The sequence below is a fragment of the Tenrec ecaudatus genome, chromosome 14 (assembly GCF_050624435.1).
Source record: "Tenrec ecaudatus isolate mTenEca1 chromosome 14, mTenEca1.hap1, whole genome shotgun sequence".
NCBI classification, from domain to species: domain Eukaryota; kingdom Metazoa; phylum Chordata; class Mammalia; order Afrosoricida; family Tenrecidae; genus Tenrec; species Tenrec ecaudatus.
This window is the reverse complement of record NC_134543.1, coordinates 109,854,371-109,873,611: the sequence shown is the minus strand read 5'-3', so window position 1 is coordinate 109,873,611 and position 19,241 is coordinate 109,854,371. Positions and strand designations below refer to the sequence as shown.

General features: G+C 45.6%; 1 protein-coding gene across 2 annotated transcripts in view; it reads left to right on the top strand.

The window, feature by feature from the left end:
* Window positions 1-19,241, top strand: part of FBN1 (fibrillin 1) — a 256,213-nt gene that overhangs the window by 187,622 nt on the left and 49,350 nt on the right. For both annotated transcript variants that reach the window (XM_075530673.1, XM_075530672.1), the window contains exons 33-43: window positions 4,632-4,754; window positions 4,902-5,024; window positions 7,242-7,367; window positions 9,208-9,330; window positions 11,103-11,225; window positions 11,538-11,702; window positions 13,751-13,819; window positions 13,914-14,039; window positions 15,163-15,285; window positions 15,958-16,116; window positions 19,104-19,175. In XM_075530673.1, the coding sequence (XP_075386788.1) occupies window positions 4,632-4,754; window positions 4,902-5,024; window positions 7,242-7,367; window positions 9,208-9,330; window positions 11,103-11,225; window positions 11,538-11,702; window positions 13,751-13,819; window positions 13,914-14,039; window positions 15,163-15,285; window positions 15,958-16,116; window positions 19,104-19,175 (1,332 nt within the window). The remainder of the gene's footprint in view (window positions 1-4,631; window positions 4,755-4,901; window positions 5,025-7,241; window positions 7,368-9,207; window positions 9,331-11,102; window positions 11,226-11,537; window positions 11,703-13,750; window positions 13,820-13,913; window positions 14,040-15,162; window positions 15,286-15,957; window positions 16,117-19,103; window positions 19,176-19,241) is intronic.

Sequence of the window (19,241 nt, the reverse complement as noted above, 5' to 3'; positions counted from 1 at the left end):
ATTCTCGCCAAACAGGAATGTGCAGGGACTGGTTATTTTAAGGTCCTTCTCATGAAGAGTGGACTCAAACCTGCCCAAAATAGCGAAAATGGCGCAGCCCCAGGCCATATTTCTTCCTGAGCGGAAACCACCTTGGTCGCAGCCACCATCATCACCACCATTGCCAATACCATAAAGCAAGCTGAGATTGTTAGGAAATGTTAATATAGTTTTAGGTAAATGGCATATAATGTATATGAACCCAATGACACCATGTCTGGCAAGAACTATAACTATTGGGTGGCCCAAATGGTTAAGAGATTGACTACCAACCGATAGGTCAGCAGTTCGAGCCCACTCAGAGGTGCCTGTGATGAAAGACCAGAAATTTACTGGAAAATCAGTCATGGAAAATGCTGTAGCGTACACTTCTACTTTGACACACATGTGTTGCTGTGAGTCATACGTGATCGCACAGTGATTGGTATTAAAAAAGAAAAAAATGAGCTGATACCAAGGGCTCAAGTAGAAAGCAGGTGTTTTGAGAAAGATGATGGCAACATATGTCCGAAAGTGCTGGACACAAATGATGTATGTACAGATTGTGAAAAGAGTTATATGAGCCCCTAATAAAATGATTTTAAAAACAGAAAAAACCTGTTAAATGATACACACTCCAGACCCAGTATCTAGAGGTCATTTTAATTAAAGATGCAACTTCTAGTCTACCAAACATTCTGTATTACTAGTTCCTTATACGTGTTCACAATTCATTTTAAAAGGAAGCTCTTAGCTTGTGCACGCCAAGCCTGGCTTTGCATCACTGAATCTGCACAGATCCTAAGACTGCGGGGACGAGAGCTGGGTGTTCCACGGTAGATGACACGATGTCCCTCTCTATTAAGGATCGCGATTTTCACCGACGGACAAGTACTGTCTACCCCACTTATAGGAAATAGGTCACTGTAGAGCTACCAGAGTTTCTTGGCGGTTACAAGGGATGGAAGGGAAGAGGGGGTAAGGGAGAGTGTTGTCTTAGGGGACACTGAGTTTCTGGTAAGGGCGGAAGAATAATTCTGGGATGAATAGTCATGAGAATTGTACAACCTGGTAAATGAAACCAATGGCACTAAACTGTGTTTGTAAAACATGTTGAAATGGTAGCTGTTTTGTAGATAGATGGATGGATAGAGAGATAAAAGATAGATAGTTAGATAGATAGATAGATGATAGATACCACAATACAACATGGATAAGAAGAAAAAGACTAGACTCTTTTAGTGTATCACATGGATGGACACATAGATTTGAAGTCCAAGAAATTCTGGATCTCTTCAAGGGTCAACCCGCCCCTGCCCCCTGCCTTTTAAATTTGTGACCTAAAATGATGGTTCAAATTGTTGAAGTCCAGTTCGGCTTGCAGGACAAACACTTCACACTCAGCCCCTGAGACATCAGAACATACACAACATGTGGTTTCCTCATCTAAAAGGCTGGGACCCTGGAATTTAGTCCCAATTCTCCTACCGGCTGGTAGAATCCGTAGGCTGCTTCCCCGTTCCAGACATGTTGCCTTAGAGGGAGCAGGCCTGCCAGGGCAGATGGACAGAGCCGTGCACCGGGGAAGGCAGAAAAGGCGGCCCTCTCTCTCTAAACATCGTCGTTAGCAGCCAAGGGTCTCACGTCGATTGGAAATGACTTACACAAGGAAGGTTGGCAGAACGTTTGGGATACTTAGAAACAAGTTCTTAAAAATGTGGGCCAAAATGTTTTTAATCCTGTGTAACTAGGATTCTTTCAGCCCAACGTTAGTTCATTCACAGCTTAGAATATCACCAAGTTACCTTGGTGACGGCTATGTTAAAGACAAGTGTTTATAATGTCCCAGGCAACTAATATAAACAGAGATAGGTATCTTGCCTAATTGGATACGCAAGCCACACAGCACAGAACAGCCAAAGAGAGACCTAGGATTGTCTTAATAACATATGTAAATATATATACATGTATGTATGTATGTGTGCGTTTCTGTATATTTGTGAAAACACATACATGCATAACATTGATATAGAGAGAGCACCCTACAATTGAATTATAAAAATGCTATTTCATAGGCAAAGAACTTTGTTTCATGCAAACTAAAAAATAAAAAGTCCTCTGCGTTCCATTACAGCTGTGTCTAACTATTTCGGCTTCTTTGTCATTACTGATTGTTTCCACTTTCACAAATAAACATGTGTTTCCCTCCAATCACTTTAGCAGGACTCACAACCCACGCCCCAGCTGACATTCCCAGCCCACACAGATGTTAAGGGTTCCTTTTTCTCTGCAAGGCTTATCCAACACTGCGACTCTGCTGGGGCAAATGCTCAATCTGACGGAGGGAGGATGTGCGTTTAACTTGAAAGCGAGAACGCGGGTCTCTTGTCTTTGAATTAAGGCAACGGGATGATGATTTTTCGGTGGCCTCACTCTATGGCTGGGCCTGATTCATTGTAAATAAGCAAACTGGGCAAGGAAACAGGACACTGCCTCGTGCCTCTTGGGTGGGGCCTGGCTTTGCACCAGCTCATTTAGGAGACTCGGCCTCGAGTTTGCTCAGCTGCGCACTAAGAGGTCGGAGGATCAAGCCTACGTAGAGGTGTCTCGGCATCGAGTCCTGGTTATCTGCTTCTCGAGATAATCAGCCATTGAAAACCCGGTGGAGCGCAGAGAGACATTGGCCGCCACTCGGCAGAGTTAACTCAACAGAAACTGGCGACTTTCCACAAATGCAGGGCTCAGTTCGTGAAGGAGGCCTCCTCTCCCCAAACCAAAAGCCAAACCGCTTCCATCCAGTCAGTTCCAACTCGTAGTGACCCTGCAGGACAGGAGAACTTCTCCTTTGGGATCCAGAGACTATAAATCTTCATGAAAGACCATAGCCTCTCTCTGCCAGTACAAAGCAGCTGGTGGGTTTGAACTGCCTGCCAACCTAGTGGTGAGCAGTCCCACATTTAACCAACGACCTCCCCAGGGTCCCTGACAGACGATTACATGGTATAAAATCAAAAGTGTTTCCAGGGAAAACAAAAGTATTTCTGGGTAATTCCATTTCTCAAGCGATCTGGTTGCTTCCACATGAGAAACCTTGCCAGTGGGTCTCAGTGCATGGGCGAGAATCGCAGACTTACTTCAGCACTGTCTGAAGTTGGTAAAAATTTGCATTCATTTCCTTCCAGCGTCTTATCACTGCTAATTCTGATCCTCTGGCTGTCAGCCTGTGAGAACTCCATGGGTGGTGGTCGGGTAATCAGTCTGAGCTCAAATTGAGAAACCCCAGTAGCCTTCACATTGGACTTCTCCTTTATTCAGACTTCTGCTTTATTCCATGCAACATCGGGGAGCTACCTCAGCAGGAGCCCTTTGCTCCATTGGGGATTATGTTACCGGCGCCCAGGTCGCAGGGAAGGCAGGTGTTGGTGTTGATGATGCAGCAGGAAGCCTCTCAGTGTCCCCAGGAGTGCAGAGAGGTCTGCCCCGACGTGGACCCTGAAGGGGGGTGCCAGGCTCACAGGAGATACACCAAGGGTCTGTGGCGCACACCATACCCTGGCTGTCAAGAGAGCTGCACAAAGCAGACCTTTTGAGTCTTTGGGAGGCAAGTTCACTGGGGGTTAAGGAGGTTGTAGTGTCAGCCCTCAATTTGAATTTCTTTGCTTTTCTTGGCCTGTGCTTATTTTTAATCTTAAAAAGGAATTTTCTGTCTGGAGCAAATCTGTGGAGGAAAGGGAACATTTGTACCGAAAGAGATGTTCTTGGCAAGCACGTTTCCTTCATATTATTGAGGAGGAGAGTCTTTGAGGGCAGCCTTTTTTTGGTTGGCTTCTTTTCCTCATGGCTCAGTTTCCCCGCCTGTTTGCTCCTACAGTGAAGTCTTCAGCCTAAGTCGGCCCTGAAAACGATGAATGATTACTTTTGTTGCACACACACACACACACACACACACACACAATACACAAGTATTTTTCATTCAGAAGTTGCTGCGTATCAAAAGCGTAAGACATTGGGATAATGACTTAGACAAACACTCACAAAATAGAACCTTGAATCCTGCCTCCTGAACGGCCCCAAAGCGCACGATCCACAGCCACTGACAGATTTGATTTCTATTCACCTTGAAAACATTACAGCAAATTATGCACTGGGAATGTATATTAGCTCGCTCTTAATGATTTTCCAACAGGAGCGAGGAGAGTCTTCTTTGAAAGGGAGTGGTGGTTTTCTTAATTACGAGATTAAACATGGAAGGTGAAAACGGTAGGAATACGGTGCATTTGTGTTGGACTGCTAGCCTCCACAATGTTGGTAGTTCAAACCCAGCTGTGACTTCTTGGGAGAAAGGTGGGCTGTCCGCTCCTGTAAAGATTTACAGCCTTGGAACCTTATACTAGGGCGATGAGTCAGAAATGATCCACTGACTGGATTTGGATTAAAATTTGGGGGGGAGTTTGCATACATGTGTAGTATATATGTGTGTACTTCACTGACCCACTATTATACTGTGGGTAGTGTGCATGCGATCAGCTTCTCAATGCTGTCAAATGATTTAGAAGATCAACCAAACAGGCGCTCTCAACTAATTGTTTTTTAACGACGGGTTGTTTTTTCAGACATCAACGAATGTGAAATCGGAGCACACAATTGTGACAGGCATGCAGTATGTACGAACACAGCAGGAAGCTTCAAGTGTAGCTGCAGCCCGGGGTGGATTGGAGATGGCATTAAATGCACTGGTGAGTTCAAAAAATGCCAATAGCTGCTTATCGTGATATGCATTCCTGCGAATATAAAAATATTAATTCTATCGAGAAAACCTTTATGTATTATTGAAGTTCAATGTCGCACTTTCTTTTAATAATGACGTGACCTTTTCCTTTCAGATCTGGACGAATGCTCCAATGGGACCCACATGTGCAGCCAACATGCAGACTGCAAGAATACCATGGGGTCCTACCGCTGCCTCTGTAAGGAAGGCTACACGGGCGACGGCTTCACCTGTACAGGTAGGTAACACCCAAAACGTCAATCACAGAAGGAAAGTACTCCACACCTTTGGGCATTATAGACAACCACTAACATAAAAAAAAAGATTACTGATTTGAAAGTAGATCCTTCCAGAATGAAAATATGGGCCAAGTCCATTAGGGAGACCTCCCACATATATAGTATATGTGTGTGTGTGTGTGTGTGTGTGTTTGTGAAGATATTGAAAGCGAAGAGGACTTGAAGCACTTGCTGATGAAGATCCAGGATTACGGTCTCAAACACGACAAAAGTCCTCATCACTCTGTCTCCAGAAGAAACACCAGGACGCGCAGAGCCAAGATCAACTTTGTCAAGGATTTCACTGTACTTAGCTCGACACTCAATGACTGTGGAAGCAGTAGTCACAAGGAATCAAGCAATGACACATTGCATTGGGCAAGGCTGCTGCTAAAAAAAAAACAAAAAACAAAAAAAACCCTTTCAAATGTTCAGAAGGGAAGTACCCTGGAGAACTAAGGTACATATAACCCACGGCATGGAACTTTCAGTCACTTCATAGGTGTGTGAAAGGCAGACATTGAACAAGGCAGACCACAGAAGAATGGTTGCTTTTTGATGATCGTTTGAATGTGGAATAGGGATGGCGCCATGAACCACCAGAAGAACAAACAAGGTGTCTTAGAGGAAGTACAGCCAGAATGCCCTGTGGGACCCAGGATGGGGAGATTTTGTCGCACGTACTTTTGATGAGCTGGATTGACACGGTGCTTGCCACAATGAGCTTAATTAAACATGGCCACGCGTCCGTGGGTGAGGCGAGGCTTCCTTCTGTCGCACAGAATCGGCAGGAATCGGAACCAGTGCAGCAGCAACAGTGCCACTGGTTGGAAAGCAAGTCCCCCTCTCTTTTGTTTGCCAGAAACTATATCTTTGTGCTTCTTGCTCACTGATTATTTGTGCTTCACACCAAATCCAATAGGAAGCTTGCTGTAGGAAGCTACATGAGGAAAAGAGATGAAATAAAGTAATAGTTGAAGCATATTCTGAATCAAGTGGACGATTTATATACATATGTATTTTTTTCTCACTAGCCATTCAAGTACAACATTCATGAATACTTTGTATGGAATTAAGCCAATTCCAGCTTCACATCAAGTGAATGACATTTTCTTCTCGGAGCTAATTAATATTTGAGAATTAACAAGAACGGCTACACATATAAAATCCAAACGGGGCTCACTGCCATCGAGCCCGCGCTGACTCATAGCAACCCTTCTGTGTTTCCGAGCCTGTAACTGTTTACAGGAGTAGAAAATCCAGCTTTTCTCCATTCGGTCCTTTCGAACTGCCGACCATGCGGATCCCAGCTCAACATGTAACCACTCCACCACCAAGGCTTCCGCTACATCTGTATGGGAGCTTCACAAAGCTTGTGGGAAAATTCCGTGATGTTTTCATTTGATTTTCTGTGAACTCTCTGAAGCCCCCCTCCTCTCATGTTAAGATATGTGATTCCATTCTCATTCATGCATAAAGGACTATGAACACACATCGTGTACAGGAGTGCACATGCAACACAGTTTAGGCCATTAGGGCGTTGGTATTCAATAAAAAATATAGTATGGTCTATAGCTGCTCATAAGAATTTTATAGCATTACTTTATCCTGAGCACTGGACTCATAAGAAGTCACTGACACGTAAAATAGGCTAAGGCCCATTAAGTGATTTACCTGGATATTTTTAATGCATTCAATGTTTTGTCATATATGACATTGTTTTTTACGTAGTTCAGTGAGGTTTTGTCATCAGCAAGGATCACTTTGAAAACCGTGCAAAGGTTTATGTCTTAGGCGTATTCATGTGTTCGATAGTTTTGATGCCTCTACTTAGTAGCAAAACTGTGTAGAGATTAATTGGACAGGAAGCTCTGGGCTGCCGTTAGAGTTGCTGCCCTTCATTTGTGTTTTTTGCTGAGATGGTCCTGAAACCAGAGAAATGGACCCAAACCATGATATTTTATTTATTGCCTGTCACAGAAGTGGCCTCATGTGGATGTCCCGCTCACCTTGGTTTGTTCCATTGGCTTGTTCATCATTAGGGATCACTTAGCCTTCAAGATGCTGGGGCTGACCCAACCCTTCTGCCCTCAGGGACGCCCATGAGGATCGCGTGGGTCAGAGCTGCGAGGTGGGAAGATGGCAGGGAAAGTAACTGGTATTTCTTCCCCCTGCAGATCTTGACGAGTGCTCCGAGAATCTCAACCTGTGCGGCAACGGCCAGTGCCTCAATGCCCCGGGAGGATACCGTTGTGAATGCGACATGGGCTTTGTGCCCAGCGCCGACGGGAAAGCCTGTGACGGTAACCGATGGGGAAGCCACTGCAAGCTCTACGGGGCCTGTGATAGTTGATCATTTAAATATTCCTGAAGCTCCCGCCCACCCCCCACCCCCTGATTCTTTGGCAATATATCAGTGACCCAGTTGAGCCAGTGATGTGTGTGCCAAAGGAAAATCTCAAGTCTCTGGCTACATACTGCTCGTGAAACCCAGCCGGGTGGTCTACATGGGGGCACCCGTTGGTCACAGCAGAGAGAAGACAGCTGGGTGCAGCTTCCTCGGTGCCCCCCATTTGTCCCTGTGGGTGGAGGGTCTCAGAGTGTAGGCCCTCCTGGTGGGAACGTATCTTCCGAGATGGAAGCAAAAGTTTTCATCTTTGCCACAGTCTAGTTTCTGGAAATGAAGGAGAACTTTGACTTCTCCATCTAGGGCAGTGGTTCTCAGCCTTCCTAACGCCACGACCCTTTCAGACAGTTCCTCATGTTGTGGCGACCCCCCCCCATCACATTATTTTCTTTTTTCTTCTCAGTCTCCACCCCACCCCCCGCCCATAACATTATTTTCGTTGCTACTTCATCATTGCCATTTTGCTACTGTTATGAATCGGGTGACCCCTGGGAAAGGGTCATTCGACCCCCCCTCCCAAAGGGGTCACGACCCCCAGGTTGAGAACCTCCGCTCTAGAGCATCCTGCCCTAGATGTGTGTCTCTCCATGAGCTTTCAAGAGCTGACCTACTGGGACAGCGAGCAGTCTGGTGCAATGCGGACCAGGAGGGAACGCCCTGGCCTTGGGCCCGTCTTCACCTTATTTCTCAGAGTAGGGCTCTTTCTTCCTGAGCTGTGTTGGTCAGATCAGAGCCTGTTGGCAGAGGATGGGGGTCCTTCAGCTTTACCCACACTTGTCACCTTTAAGGCTATTAACCCTCTTTAGGAAAAAAAAGTAACTGCGACGGATTAAAAAGATCTCAGTAGACTTGAACGCGTGATTACAAACAAGGGCCGGATGCAAGCGTTGGCTGAGAGGTGCTCCTTGTTAAAACATGGACGCGACCTCAGGCGTTACCTGTGACTGTAAATAGCCATCTTCGTTGTGGACCCGTTGGGGGTTCTTTATACAGTTCACATGAAGTATGCAGAGTTTGATATCAAATTCCCGTGAGGCCAGAGACCAGAGTACGCCCTTCATCGTTTGCCCGATGCCTCGCTGACTCTCGGTCCTCTGCACGTCCAAGGAAAACACTTCTGAGAACATAAATGTCACCCTCAGCGTCACGCTTCTGTCCATGCAGGGAGAAGGGTTCGTTTGTTTGTTTGTTTGTTCTGAATCAGAATCACTGCTGGCAGCGTGACCCAGTTATTTAAAGTCAGCGTCAAGGTGGAAGCTGGGCCCGTGTGTCCATTGCACAAGCAGAGCGTCCGTGGGAGCCAATGACACAGGCCTGGGGGGAACGTCAAGTACACTCTTCAGATCCCTTCTAGAAAACCCCAGTTCCCTCCCTGCCTTTGTGACCCTTCAGTGTTTGCCTCGGAGCAAAAGCAGTTAGATCTTCGGGGGAAATGATCTGTATTTCTCCTCTGAGGGGACGGGGTGGCTCTTCTTAACCTTCCAAGGGTGTGTGTTAGATGCCCCTCTCCCGCTCCCCCACCCCTGTAAGGGGCGCCTGGTGCAGAAGACTGAGCACGTAAGTTCTAGCCCTGGCCATGCCGACACAGCTCCAGGTGGACAGAAGCAGCCGCCCTGCTCTCGGCTCATCTCCCTTCTCCTCATCATGGTTCCCTCTGCCTCACGGGCCCAGGCAGCTTCTGTGCCGGGAAATACATTCAACATCTGCCTTCCTGTCTTTCCGCCCCCCTCCCGAAGATATCAACGAGTGTGAACTCCCAAACATCTGTGTGTTCGGAAGCTGCCACAACCTCCCCGGCTTGTTCCGCTGCGAGTGCGAGGTCGGCTACGAACTGGACAGGAGTGGCGGGAACTGCACAGGTGAGCTCTGCGCGGAACACTTGCTGCGGGGGCCTCCCCGGCAGCGCACAGTGTGGCCACAGAGAAACGGAAACACAAGAAGCAGATGTCCTGGCGTGGATGGGGGAGGAGTTGAACACAGGGAGTGGTAGGCGTAATGTGGAGTTTTGGCATCAAGCTCCTAGCTCCAGAGCAGTACCCTCCCGTGCCCCTCAATTCTCTGCCAGTGGTCACTAGAGCCCCTGGCACCTAGAGCCCAGTGTCCACCTTTGATACACAGAGCAGTTCTCTGAACAGCAAGGGACTTGGGGAACAGAGAGGAAACAGCTAAGGGAAGCTGTAGGCCCTCGGTAGCTGGCTCCTTGGTTTACATTGGCACTGAGTCATTGAGAGTCATTGGCAGTTCTTCTTCCTAATCCCCCACTTTAGCTCAAGGCTACTGAGAAAATATGATCTACTCTCTGAGGATCAGAACTTGAGGGGAAAAATTTTTTTTTCCAGCCACTTAAGCTGTGATTCCACGGTTCTCCAGATTTCAACCCCTCCCTCCCGTCTGCAAATGCCCTAGACTGGTATTCCTTCTCGGGCATCTGCTCTTGGCTTTTCAGAAAAGGATTTAGTCATCAAGCTGGGCCTCTTACCGCTTCCAAAAGTCCCCTCTATGTCTGCGTCCTCTCCTCAGTGCCTCAGATCACCATAACCCAAAACCACAAAACCCAAACCCAACCCTGACTGCCATCAAGCCGATGGTGACTCATAGCAACTCTAGAGGACGGCATAGACCGTCCCTGGGACTTAGTTCCTGAACGTGTGATCACAACAGAGTAGGAAGTTTACGGGAGTAGAAAGTCCCATCTTTCTCTTAAGGAGTCACTGGTGGTTTCGAACTGCCGTCCTGGGAGATCGCAGTCCAACATGTAACCACAACCCCACCAGGGCTCCTGCGGGCCACTGTAAACACCATTATAGCTAATCTCATTTCTATTAGTCTGGTCCTGTTTGGTCAAGTTGACATGTGACTGGAGCGTAAGATTCTCCTGCCCTGCAAGGTTCCCCTTGAAGAAAGATGACCAGTTCCAAAGGGGGTGACTTGAAGCTGCTGTCCCCACCCCCACGGCCCCTCTCTGACTCACTACGTCTGTGCTTGAGTAGTTCATGAGCTTTTGGAAACAGACAAAAGGAATGTACAAGGGTAAAATTCGCCAGAACCCATGTCCTCAATATCTGGAATGCTGTACATATTTTTGGAATAGAAACAAAAACGAAATAGCAAACACAGGATAGCAGATGGCGAGAGAAAAAAACGTGTGTGTGGGCATTGACAAGCCGCAGCACCGAGGCAGGCCCACCCGTGGGGGAAGCTGCAGAAGTTGCCTGCTCCCCAGGGTTCCTTGGGACATCTTGCTCTGATTTTATGAAATAACATGCCGTGCAGATGAAATACATTTTCTTAAAACCTGTGTCTGAGTGTTTGGTTGACCGAGGTCACTGCTGTGCTTTGCCTTCGGTTACCTTGACTGGAATATGTTTCCTTCGTCCAAAGTTATATTTTATTCGGATGACAAATGTGAATGCCCAGTACGTTCCAGGGGGAAAAGACCAAAGCCTATGACATAGTTCCTTCTGAAGGGTCCTATTTCAGAGGTGGAAGGCTGCATTTCTAAGTGGAATTATAACTAGTAACTTGTTAAAATTGCTGGTTCAGAGCCCTGGGCTCAGTACGACTGCTCTAAGGCAAGGTCTGCCCTGGGTTGGCCCCGGTGACAGATCTGCCACTTGCTGTTTGGTTTTAGATGTGAATGAGTGCCTGGATCCAACCACATGTATCAGTGGGAACTGTGTCAACACTCCAGGCAGCTACACCTGCGACTGTCCACCCGATTTTGAGCTGAATCCAACTCGAGTCGGCTGTGTTGGTAAGTGAGCCCTGCTAAAACTTTTCAGAGAAGAATCCTGTTTATTGTTGTTAAAGTAGCACACAGCATTCTGTCCTGGGATTAAAAGTATGAAAAAGCAAGTCATGTGAAACTTAAAATGTTTCCCTAAATCGTCTTTCTACTTTGAGGTACTCTTCCTGTGGTCAATTCCCAGAGTGCCCTATGGGCCACTGTAGTCTCTTAGTAAAAGTCAATTATGACTTCTCAAGAATTTCTGAATAGGTTTGAGGTTTTTAACGCTCAGGTAGGGAAAATCTGTCTGACCCTGTGTCGCTTACCTGTGCTCACTAGATACCCGCTCTGGAAATTGCTATTTGGACATTCGACCTCGAGGGGACAATGGAGATACAGCCTGTAGCAATGAAATTGGAGTTGGTGTGTCCAAGGCTTCCTGCTGCTGTTCTCTGGGCAAAGCCTGGGGCACGCCTTGTGAACTGTGCCCTTCTGTGAACACAAGTAAGTTGCCATTCTCCTGGTTGGTATCCTGGCTCAGGTCAGGTCTCCTTTCCAGAGCTATGGAGAGAGGAGGCTGCCATTGGTCTCCACGTTCAGATCCGAAAAGAGAGATCAATCTCCCAGCACTGGGGGGTGGGGAGGGCTCTCTCCCCAAATGAGTGCCAGACACGGGCATCCAGTTGATGTACAGTCAAAGTCTGTGGGGCAAGTAATGTTCAATTTTGTTTGGAGTGCAAAGTGGACAGCATTGCTTTCAGGAAGATCTCCCAGGAAAATCATGGATGCCATACTGTTTAGCTTCCAGAGACATATTAGACTCATTGATTATATCCCTAAGAGAAAGAGACACAATTCTTTAGACAAATGAGGAAAGGAAAATCATTCTATTCCTATGGTGTAACCTGGCAAATGCCAGTGGCTGCTGTTTATAGGGGATGTTGGGACAGGTAAAGATTCGTTCCTTGTTGACGAGTCTTGCATTCATTTCTTATAAAAATATTTGTTGAGTACCTAGAACATGTACGACCAGTGTGCAAAGATGAATTAGACTCAATGTACACAACCTGGTATGCAAAACATGACCCGATCACATCATCCATAATTCATTGTAGGACTCTGAGGTGTCCTAAGAGAAGATAGAAGAACAGACATCGTGCCATGATTATTCAGCAAGACAGTGTGGTACGGCAGAAAGAGCACACCTGGTTTCAGATTTGGACTCTACCACTTGCCGCCCACAGAACTTTGGTCAGGTTACTTAGCAGGCCCGTGATTACCTAGTAAGAAAACAAATGAAGTCACATAGATAAAGAACCAATGACAGGGACTAATATCTAGCCCTCTTCCCTTCAGAAAGAGAAGCCAGTTCTGGTTAGAAGAAGGTAATAATGCCCTTGTGAGTGTTTGCATTGGGCTGTCCAGGAAAGGTGAGACATGCAATAGGAGCCTTAATGAAAGAGAGGGGGCGACAGTTTGCAAAAGGCTATGGATGAAAGCGAAAGCCCAAAATTCACTGGCAGAGCGCCCATGAAGATGAAGCCCCCGTTCATTTTCCTTAGAGCCTAGACTATTGACGAGGGATTGGACTAGTCTTGCACTAGAGTGCATTGGCAAGTGGATGAGCAGAGATGTAGTTAGGTTAATATTTAACATACTATAATTTGGGTTTTCCTTTGACCCATTTTAATCCAAGTGTTTCTTATGATCTGCTTCCTCTTGGATTGCGGTTTTTCTGTATTTTATTTTGTTGTCGTTGGTTTCTTTTTGCAGGGGGGGGGGCAGTAATTTTCTTTATATGAAACCCAGGCAAGGCAAATCTATCGAAACAGCAACTAGATGCATAGTTCCTTAGGGTTGTGGTGTAGGAGCCCTGTTGGTGTAGCACGCATTGGGCGGCTGACCACAAGCCCAGCAGTTTGACACTACCAGCAACTCCGTGGGAGAGAGACAAGGCTTTCTACTCCCATTTCTATACCCTGCCCTTTGGGTCACTGTGTGTCCGAATGGACTCAATGCTGGTGCGTGGCACTGAAAGAAATGGTATTGAGTGAAAGACTATTGATAGAGCCAGGTGGGCCCAGAAGATTACTTGTGAGTTATTTAGTCATTAGGGACATAGATGGGATGTTTTTCTCAAACCTCTCCTTGAAAAGTATTTGGGAGACCGGTGATTCCCAAGGAAATCTGTAATGCCCAAGAAGTAAGACTGAAGTAAGCATAGAAATGAAAACGGAATATACTAGAAAACCAAAGGGAAATATTCAGAACAAACTAATGATGGGGATAGCAAATAAAATAGTTCAGAAGACTACATTACCCAGAGAGTAGCTGGAGACTCAAAGAGTCAGGGCAGCTCCCTTCTGTGTGACTCTCACAATAAAAGCCATTTGAAAATCACAAGGATATAAAGAGACGTCGCTTCATATGGGTGGGGTACCTGCTAAAGAGTCCTGAGAATGGATCTTTCTTTTTGTTAGTATTTCCCATAAGGATACCGTTTCTGGAAATTCTGATTCAAAATAACTCAATTTGATTTTTGCTTTCAATAGCCGACTACAAAATTCTGTGTCCTGGAGGAGAAGGTTTTAGACCCAACCCTATCACTGTGATTTTGGAAGGTAAGGCCATTTCCTTTGTGCTAACGTTGCACGCGTTTTGAACCCTCTTGCGTTTATTTACAGTGCTTGAAAAATGTTGTTTTTATGTTGATAGATATTGATGAGTGCCAGGAACTTCCAGGACTCTGCCAAGGGGGGAAATGTATCAATACGTTTGGTAGTTTCCAGTGCCGATGTCCAACCGGTTACTACCTGAATGAAGACACCCGAGTGTGTGATGGTAAGTGATCCTTAGAGCATGATAAGTCCTTTCTCATATGGAAAACGGCCCTCAAAAGTCTGGGGAAACTGGAGAATTTAGCATTGTAACACAGTTGTCTGAACATGAGGATATCCGGGTCAATTGATCACATCTGTGGCAGTTTGACTGCCCTCGTGTTACTGAAATGATGCCATTTCTAATCCGCGCGGAAGCTCCCTCTTTTCATGAGAAACACTATAGTCCTGCACCATGTGTGCCGACTAAAGGTTTCCACCTTCTTTCAAAACAGCATACGTTACTGGAGTAGTGTACGGGCCTCATTTCAGTCACTTCCCTGTGATGGACAGTCTGCTCTTTCACCACGCATCAATTGCATGGTGCACTGAATAGGGTGCTCTCAGAAGAACCCATGGACTTCATGAAGCCACTGCTGGCTCTTCAGCATCCTGTTTTCTTAGGACTGTTGACCCCTGTAGGATGCAGAGCAGTTGGGCGGTAGACCAAGCGTGGGTGAGGTGGTTTGCACCTACATGGAGGAGTCCCTTGACTGGGGAAGTGACTTGCTGTAAAATCTGCATGAGAAATATTCCCCTCCCCCTCAGGTAAACTAGACAGTGATAGCATGTGAGCACGATTTGAGCATCACCTTGTAAATGACCAAGCGCTACGACTTGAGGACTTAACACAGATCAGGTCAACACCTTGTTTATAAATGATGGCAGTGAGGAACGTCTGCCTGCAGATGACCTCGCAGATGCACGTTCTCCATGCCACTGGTGGGGGGCCTCAGCACAAAGCATGTCGCGCTGTGGGCTCGGTGGACATAGGACTCACATAACTCTTCCTTGGAAGAATTTTGAGAGTCAGATATTTTTCACATATCTTTGAGGGAGTTCATAGGGCTTCCTCTTCTGGAACTCTTAAAAGGAGGCAAGCTTTCGTCTCGAAATCCTTCTATCCTGAAAATGCTTTTGCACAGATCAGGGAGATTGATGGATCCGGGATAGCTTCTTCTTATTGTGATTTCAAAGAGCCTTGTAGTTTTTCCACTCGGTCAACATGTCAATAGACACTGAGTGCCAGGCCATCCCCAAAGAGTGAAGTGGTTTAATTTGCATACCATCTTCTTTTTGGCTTATAGACGTGAACGAATGTGATACTCCTGGAATCTGTGGCCCAGGGACCTGCTACAACTCTGTTGGCAACTACACTTGTATCTGTCCTCCGGACTACATGCAAGTGAACGGGGGTAATAATTGCATGGGTAAGTCTCAGCCTTGCACCATATCGCATGTGAAGAGCCTCTTCTGCAGAGTGGGAGAAAACGATCCAAATGTAACAAGCCAGCAATTAGGCCTCAGTGTTAGGTTACTCATCAAACTGGGTCTTGCCAACCCTTTACTGTTTCTGTGAGCCTCCTCCCTGTAAACCGGAGGTTGGCCCATTTTCACCATCTCGTCTGGGTGGTTGGGAGTTTTCTTTAAAATGTAATGTCGGAAAATCCCAAACAATGGTTTAACAGTCCTTCCTTTGTTTGCCTTTTGGGCGTATCTTTATACAATTATATTTACAGCGCTGACCTGCAGTATTAAAACATCAGGAGTCGGAAATGAGAAACTTGCTGCCAAACAGCAGCGGGGAATTGTTACTAGGCAACTGGGCAGAGACTCATGTAGAGTTCATTAGTGCTACGGCTCCTTAATGATTTACTTCTGTGGCACCGGAATGTCAGGGCATCGATTTCTTAACAGGATTTTCCCCCCTCTCTTGTAGCAACTTAGAAAGTTAAATAGGAGAGAAAGGTCTACTTCTTCCTGGCATAAAGCCCAGTGACTTGCTAGCAGATTCCTGAATTTAGGGAAAGAGGCTCACCTTTGAGAGTTCGCTCAGAAATCGCTGGTGATTTCCCCACTGCATTGCCAATCCTTCCCTCTAGACATGAGAAGGAGTTTGTGCCACAGAAACTACTATGCTGACAACCAGACCTGTGATGGCGAACTCCTGTTCAATATGACCAAGAAGATGTGCTGCTGTTCCTACAACATCGGCCGGGCATGGAACAGGCCCTGTGAGCAGTGCCCCATCCCTAGCACGGGTGAGTTCGAATGCCCCTTTCCCACCAATCTAAGCTGATCCGCTTCCTGTGAGCCCTGGGCTAAGTCTGTGTCATCAAAGGAAGGGAGGGGTGCATTGTTTATCGTCCAGCGACACAATGGCCTCCTTCATGAAGGCACAGCGGTTAAATTCTCCCCTGAGCCTGGTCCTTCGAGCTGAAAACTGTCATGTCAGAGAATATGCTTTTGATTTATACACCAACCCAGACACCAGATTGATAGACTCCGAGAAGTTCAGAAATAGAGACATGGTTATCGTTATTACAGAGTTCACCTAAAAACACTAGGTCAACCAGTCAGACAATGACGCGAGCAATAATCTTATTATTTTACCTTATTCATAGCTACTGCAGCTCTAAAAAGACTTAAAGGCCACCTGTGATGACACAAGGGTAGGGAAAAAATTAAGCATAAGGTACATGTCAAGCACAGAGTAGAAAGTTGGAACAAAGAGTGATGTTAGAATACAGAACCTAAACCAGAATCTCAATGCACTTGCCGGAGGTGAGCCAGAAGCGTTTGGGTTCCACACTTTCTAGCAGTCCATAGAAAAGCTGCACGATCAAGTGTAGGATTCGGAGTGACCATAAAGTCAACTCAGCTTTGCAGGAAAGCACAGATCTTCTTGATGTTGAGACCTGTGAGAAATTCCTTCTTATAACCTCAGAGCGGAGATAGTCATTTGTGCTTTCTCTAAAAGTCTGCATTACAGCTTTATTGCAGTAAATGAGGTGAAGATTTTTATATGCTCTTCTTGTACAATGCAGTGTAGGTACATCTCATACATAAGATAATGGTATCATGGAGTAAGACTATAATTGTGTGCTAAGTGAATTACCATGTAAGATATTGATTAGTATATTCTGTAGTACCTCAGTGAAAAGTAAAATACCAGATTTATTAACTGGGACGACTGAAAAACATAGGCAACAGAATATTTGGGGCCAGTATTTCATGACCTGTGAACTGATATGAAGGCCAAATTTCAGGGTCCCTAAATAAAACGTTGTTAGAACACAGATGTTCATTATTTACCATCTTAGTTGATGGCGGAGTTGACTCGTTTGATAAAGATCGTATAGCTTACAAAGTCTAGAATACTTATAATCTGGCTTTATAAGTCAATGTCTGCTAGCCCCGGAGCTTATCCAATGGTCTTCAAACCTCTTGTTCTCATATGTTTATTCATAATCTTCTGAGAGCTGTGCATACTTGGAAGTGTGTGTGTTTACATGTAAAAGTCTCTCTTTGTATAAATATGTGTGTATGTATTTTCAACTATAATTTTGTACTGTTGTTTTTATGTACTGTTCTAATATATTAACTATAGCATGAAATACAAAATTTTTCATTTTTAAAGGATTCGATTCTACACGTTCTAATGTTTTCATTTTTATACTACTGGATCTGTGTACATTCTGGCACAGGTTAGTTTGGGGACACCTGAGGTAGACTAACATGCATTTGCAGAAATGTGTACGTTTTAATAATCTCCAGACCAAATGAAATGCACGGGTTCATATTCATATTCACTACCGGCCAAATGCAGTCTTGGCTTTTCCTAAGCTGTGAAAACTGCGCATATTTTAGGAATCCCTGAAATTTCTCTGGGGACCAATGCCGGCTGGTGTGACCCTTGTTGGAAGTGGAGAAACGTACATTAAGGAAATAAAGCAGAAAGAGAAGAACACGTTATATTTTGCTGAAAATAATTTCAGATCCCTTTCAGCATTTTCATTGTGTTGGGACCAGTGAGGCCCAATGGCCTCCAGGGGCTTACATTGATGCCGCATTCCACCAAATGCGGTGGTGATCTAGAGTTACAGTGGTGATTTGGAATCATAGACTCTCCGACTGAGAGACCTCAGATGGCAATTAGGTCATCTTTTAGTATCAACTTTGATGAGTTTAGATTCCAGAGAGGAAGGGAGCGCACTTAACCAAAAGAAATTCACTTCCAAAAATGAATGACCAAGTTTGGTTGCTTGATCCAAATATTAACCTCTAGCAGATTCGATGTCAAGAACTTGGAGAGATTTGTTATTTTCTTCCCAAATCTACTTAGGAAATGGCTTTTTCTCCCCCAATGTACTAAGAAAATCCCCCAAGACCTGAAATCCCTTTCTATAGAGTGGAGGACACTATTTTGCTCTTTTAACTTTTTAATTTGGTGGTCTATAGAGCTGCCCATCCATTTTACATTCGCATGTCTTTTGTTTCAGCCATCATCCTGTTTCCACTCCTCCTTTCCCCTAGCCCTGCGCACTTTGTTCTGGGGCAGATGCTGCCTTTTCAATCATAAGTGGTTGATGATATTAGGAAGGGGTTGAGTTCAGTTCCGGAATTGAATGGTGACTAAGGCCATCGTGATGGAGGTCCCGTCTGTTTTTTATCAGGCCAATATGCCTGGTCCACATTTGTCTTTCCATTCTATACAAATACTTCTGAAGTGATCCTCCTGAGAGCAGTTGGTAGAGGTAGCCGGTACCGTCTAGTTCTTAGGGTCTCAGGGTTTTAAGACCTACATTTGCACAGTTCATCCATTCATTGGACTAATTGTGTCCATGTGTCTCTGTCTGTTTGAACTTTGCTATTAATGCTGGTGTAAGGTGATGTGGACAGCTGCCCTTGCCAGCCCCTGGGTCCAAAGCTGAGAGGTAGCCACGTAAAACCCCAGACTCAAGCAAGCGCACCTACACAGGACGAATGGAGTGCATTGTGGGGACTTCTGTTTCTCCCTTATTATCACAACATCATGAGACCATCTTCCTTCAGTGTTTGCCTTAAGGACAAAGTCACAATATCTGTGGGAATTTTGATTGAACTCTTCTCTTACATGCTTCAAAATATGGCATACCCAAGTCCAAAGATGAGTCTTTCAAAAATGTTTACAGCATAGTAGCTTTCAATTAAAGGATTGCTCTTTCTTGACCTGTGTCCTCCCCCGCCCTCTGTTTCATGCCTGCAGATGAGTTTGCCACGCTCTGTGGAAGCCAGCGGCCGGGCTTCGTCATTGACATTTACACCGGCTTACCCGTTGGTGAGTTAGGGCGGTGCTGTGGGAAATTTCCATTTTCGCCTTGGTGATAAGAGAAGGGAGTGCATG